Raw genomic sequence first — 4,691 nt, 5'->3', positions numbered from 1 at the left:
GGAGCTTCTGGTCCGCGCTGTGGCCGGCTCCTCCCATCCGTCCCTATCTCTCAGCGTTGTAAGCGCTGGGAGATGGTGTCGGATGAGAGCTTCCGGCCGGCCGGATTCTAAAAATCTTTAGAGCATTTTGCAGATGGGATGCTTTGACAACATCCCACAACCTGTTCACTCCATTGTTTCCATGGAGAAAAGCCACACCAAGGTAGTCTGGCAGCTTCTTATGAGTCCACGGCGAGAACATGGTGATTTTATTACAGAGATATCCAATGGACACGATCACCCTGAAAGGGTTAACATGAGGTTGTTTATAAGAGTATTAGAGATGATTGCCATGTAGAGAGAGCTAACACACAGCTGTATTGACTTTCTAACACCTTGCTCTGTGCCTATAACCGCCCTGTGTATATGCAGCTATGCATACAGAGGTGTGGACTCTTGTGGCTGGGCCATGCCTGGGAATATGTCGCCTTTAAGCTGCAGCTGTTTGACAGGAGCCCCGCCCACTTCTCGCCTCTAGCTGGAGGCCTGTGGTTGCCTATGGAGACGCGTCCCCTGCGGGAGGGGGGCTAGGGGCGTGACGTCACGGGCTGGCGCCAGGCTGTCTGCGAGGACGGAGGAGAGGAGGGGGGAGAGCAATGTTCACATACAAACCTGTGTACACAGAGGCGGCTATGCGGATACATTGTGTGTGGCTGTCACTCAGCCCTACATACATGTGTATGGAGAAGGATTATCTACAGACGAGCCGGTGTCCATCCTATAGCAATGTATAGATCCCACGTGCTGGGTACTATATGTGCATTATGTGCATGGGAGCGATTGTAATAAGTCACATTCCACCACAGAGAAATAAATAGCAGCACAGTCACGTTACCCCCCTGTCTGTTTTGCTCATTCAGTTCCCAGCCTCTTCCCTCCCTGGTCACAGGATAATATTCCTGACGCCAGAAAGTCTGGAGGGGGAGAGGAGGAGGGGGGCAAGGAAAACGCAGTTTACACTAAAGAGACGGATTAAGGACGATTGTAGAAATAGAATCACACACATGGCCAGCATCTATATACAGCTTGTACCATTCTCCTTCAATAATCCCATATTTTCCAAGGAATGTCACTAATAGTCTATTAATAGAAATTCTTTTTAGAAATACATCAGAATTATAATTCTAAATACATTTGCATAGGTCATATATTTTCAATTGAAATATTTGACTTTATTATTATTAATAATATATTAGTATGGGATATATATATATATATATATATATATATATATATATATATACATACATGTATATATATATATATATATATATATACACTGTAGATATATATATATATATATATATGTATATTTTATATATATATATTTCTACATAATAAAGTTTAATTAGAAACAAATGAAAGATGTCCATGTTATTGTATTTCCCACCTTTCCTAGTAATAGGTATAAAGCCCCCCTCCAGCCCTCTCTCTGTGACTTTAATGACACTGTCTCCAGTCCCCAGGAATCAGGATAAGCCGTTTGAAAGTGTTCAGCCAGCTGTTATCTCAATATTATGGAGCAGTGGGGTGGAGAGGAGGGGGGGCTGCTTTACATGGGGGAGGGAGGGGTACTACGCCTATATAAAGGCACCGGACTGCATGTCTCTGACAACATTCACTTCCAGAGCTAAAGGAATCAGACCTACAAATACAAGCCAACAGCCTCCTCGGAAATTTTACCACCACAACCATGAAAGCCATCAGCCCCGTGAGATCTATGTCCAGCTGCTACCAGGCTGTTTGCTGTTTGTCTGAACAGAGCCTGAGCATCGCCAGGAGCAGCAGTCACAAGGGATCTGAAGAGCCCATGGGTCTACTCTATGACATGAATGACTGTTACTCCAAGCTCCGTGAGCTGGTTCCTGGGATCCCTCAAGGGAGCAAACTCAGCCAAGTGGAGATCTTACAGCACGTCATTGACTACATCTTCGACCTGCAGATAGTGTTGGGTGAAGAGCAGGATCACAACTCCATCCTCTCCTTACAGGTCAGTGTCCTTGTACCTTACCATTACCATATGTTGCACTATAACTCATAGTGCTGCTGTAGTAACTACCTTATTGTCTGCTGTTGTGTGATGTGACTGATCTATACTGGGAGACTTATGAAGTTTTGTGTTTTTCTTCTGCAGAAATCAGACTTCTCAGAAATGACAACGAAAGGGGATGCCAGCAGCATTTGCCACTGACCATGCCAACTGCTATGGTAAGAGTCTGCTTCCTTCCTATGTATTTGGGTTGTAGAGGGGATTTCTAGCAGCATAGATCTAATGGTCATACTGTATTAGTTTATGGGTTGTGTAGTAATGAATAGTTGGGAGAGTAAGGAGCAGAGGTCTCCTGCCTGTCAGTGATGTTATCAGGCCTAGGGGAGGTGCTGGCTTCCTCTCAGGCGCCACTCAGTCTGCTCCCCCTCCCTTACTGTGACTCACATTCATATACATGCATATTTCTCTCTCTGCAGGTGTGGGAAATTCATGAGTTGAAAAAAACTTCTTTCCATGAAGCAACAGATTTGAAGATGGAAGAATTTAACTCTTTCAGAGCAGCTATCAAAAATTCAAGTTTACCCCTCCAAAAGACTATACCCTTAATTTCCCACTATAAAGCCAAACTCCTCATTCCTACATATGCTGGTTTATTTCACAGCCCAATGGTTCAACATCTACAGACCAAATGTCTAGAGTGTTTTATGTGTAATCCTGTATTTTTTTTATCTGTACATTCCTACCGAATGTGGACCAAAAAGCGATTATTCCATTTTATCACATTGTATTGATTACAGAAGACACCAATTGATATCTTCCCATTGCCTTAAGAGCTGTATATTTTTTGTACAATGTATACTTTTTTATGCCTTCATCTATTTTGTAAGGACATAGAAGAAGCCTTAATCTGTGGTGTTGACCCCAGAATATCCCTCTCTCTAAAGTAGAGAATTATCTGTTGGAACTGCACAGTTTCAGATTTTAGAAAAGTAAACTTTTTATAAAAGTTATTATGTCTTGTTTGTAAATAATAAACAAAATCTTATTTTTAATCATTTGTGTTGTTTTCTGATGTGAGTGTACAATGTGTATGTAGGGTCTCTGGCAATAGCTGAAATATTTGTGTATGTATTGATCGCTCTATTACATAATCACTGTAATAAAATATTATAATCAGCTATCTTAGAAAAAATTAAGGGAGCAATTCTGTCATCTTGTATATGGGTAGCTAGTGTCACTATGTTGGGAATATGTGTTCCATACCCTATATGAATGCCCACCGCCTTCACAAGCCCTCAGTGGGCAACCTGTGTTAAAATGACAACACTTGTCATATATACACTAGGCATGTTAGGTGAACCCCTCCTAGATCACACTAATATACACTCAAGAATAACATCATAATGAGTGGGTTGTAGATAGTTGTTAATTTATGCTATTAGTTAATCTTTGTGGCAGCCTGTGGGTTATCCAGCTGTTTTCTAGGTGCTTGTCCTCCATTTGCCCTCAAGAGGCAGGCAGTCTAATCTAGCACTTGTTCTGCTTACTATCTTTTTTCTATATATCTACCATCTATCTGTTATATCTTTACAGTCTAATCGCCTTCTGCCTGTAACTGGATTATGTTGGACCATGATACACAGACGAGCCCCAGTGTTCCCATCATATGAATAGAAGGGTATCTTGGTCAGATGCATAAGAGCAGGCTGGCTATATGGTTTGCCTAAAATGACAAAGTGTACTCCAATTGTATCTTCTCCATCTGTTTATCTATCTACTACAGTGTATAAAGGTATAAAGTGTGTGTATATATATATATATATATATATATATATATGTGTGTGTAAATATATATACTATATTTACAATATGCAACAGGTTCATAATCATACAGGACCATAGTCACATTACATTACACTGTAGCTTCGGTCCCCTCACCCTTTTATCTGCAGTAATAGAACCAGCCTTACAAGGAATAGAACATAGTGGGAATGTGCTGGATCTGTATTATTCTGAACTCCCATAGCATTCCAGGCATTTCTTAGGATTAATCTATTTATTTTTAAATATCCCACATGTTTCTACTCAATTTTTTGGTATAAGGGATTTTTGGTAAATAAAACACTCAGAAAGTCTGTGGCGTGAAAAACATCTAACGAATGATATACGTTTGCTATGTATCTATCTATCTATCTATCTATCTATCTATCTATCTATCTATCTATCTATCTATCTATCTATCTATCTATCTATCCATCCATCTAATATCTATCTATCTATCTCTATCTATCTATCTATCTATCTATCTATCTATCTATCTATCTATCTATCTATCTATCTATCTATCCATCCATCTAATATCTATCTATCTATCTCTATCTATCTATCTATCTATCTATCTATCTATCTATCTATCCATCCATCTAATATCTATCTATCTCTATCTAATATCTATCTATCTATCTATCTATCTATATATCTATCTCTATCTAATATCTATCTATCTATCTATCTATATATCTATCTCTATCTAATATCTATCTATCTATCTATCTATCTATCTATCTATCTATCTATCTATCTATCTATCCATCCATCTAATATCTATCTATCTATCTATCTAATATCTATCTATCCATCCATCTAATATCTATCTATCTAT

The 4,691-nt window shown here is 39.3% G+C and overlaps 1 protein-coding gene across 1 annotated transcript; it reads left to right on the top strand.

The window, feature by feature from the left end:
- Nucleotides 1–1,640: 1,640 nt before the first annotated feature.
- ID3 (inhibitor of DNA binding 3) lies at nucleotides 1,641–3,081 on the top strand. Its single transcript, XM_072136980.1, has 3 exons — nucleotides 1,641–2,029; nucleotides 2,174–2,247; nucleotides 2,506–3,081. The coding sequence occupies exons 1-2, from the start codon at nucleotides 1,733–1,735 to the stop codon at nucleotides 2,228–2,230; spliced, it is 354 nt and encodes a 117-aa protein (XP_071993081.1). The 5' UTR covers nucleotides 1,641–1,732; the 3' UTR covers nucleotides 2,231–2,247; nucleotides 2,506–3,081.
- Nucleotides 3,082–4,691: the final 1,610 nt, after the last annotated feature.

Source organism: Engystomops pustulosus, chromosome 2 (genome assembly GCF_040894005.1).
Source record: "Engystomops pustulosus chromosome 2, aEngPut4.maternal, whole genome shotgun sequence".
NCBI lineage: Eukaryota > Metazoa > Chordata > Amphibia > Anura > Leptodactylidae > Engystomops > Engystomops pustulosus.
The sequence above is the reverse complement of the archived record's forward strand: the minus strand, read 5'-3'. Positions and strand labels throughout refer to the sequence as shown.

Excerpts from the sequence above, each read along its gene's own strand:
- ID3 (XM_072136980.1), top strand. The coding sequence starts at position 1,733 with ATGAAAGCCATCAGCCCCGTGAGATCTATGTCCAGCTGCTACCAGGCT. Across the intron at positions 2,030-2,173 it reads ACTCCATCCTCTCCTTACAG|AAATCAGACTTCTCAGAAAT; the intron begins GTCAGTGTCCTT and ends TTTCTTCTGCAG.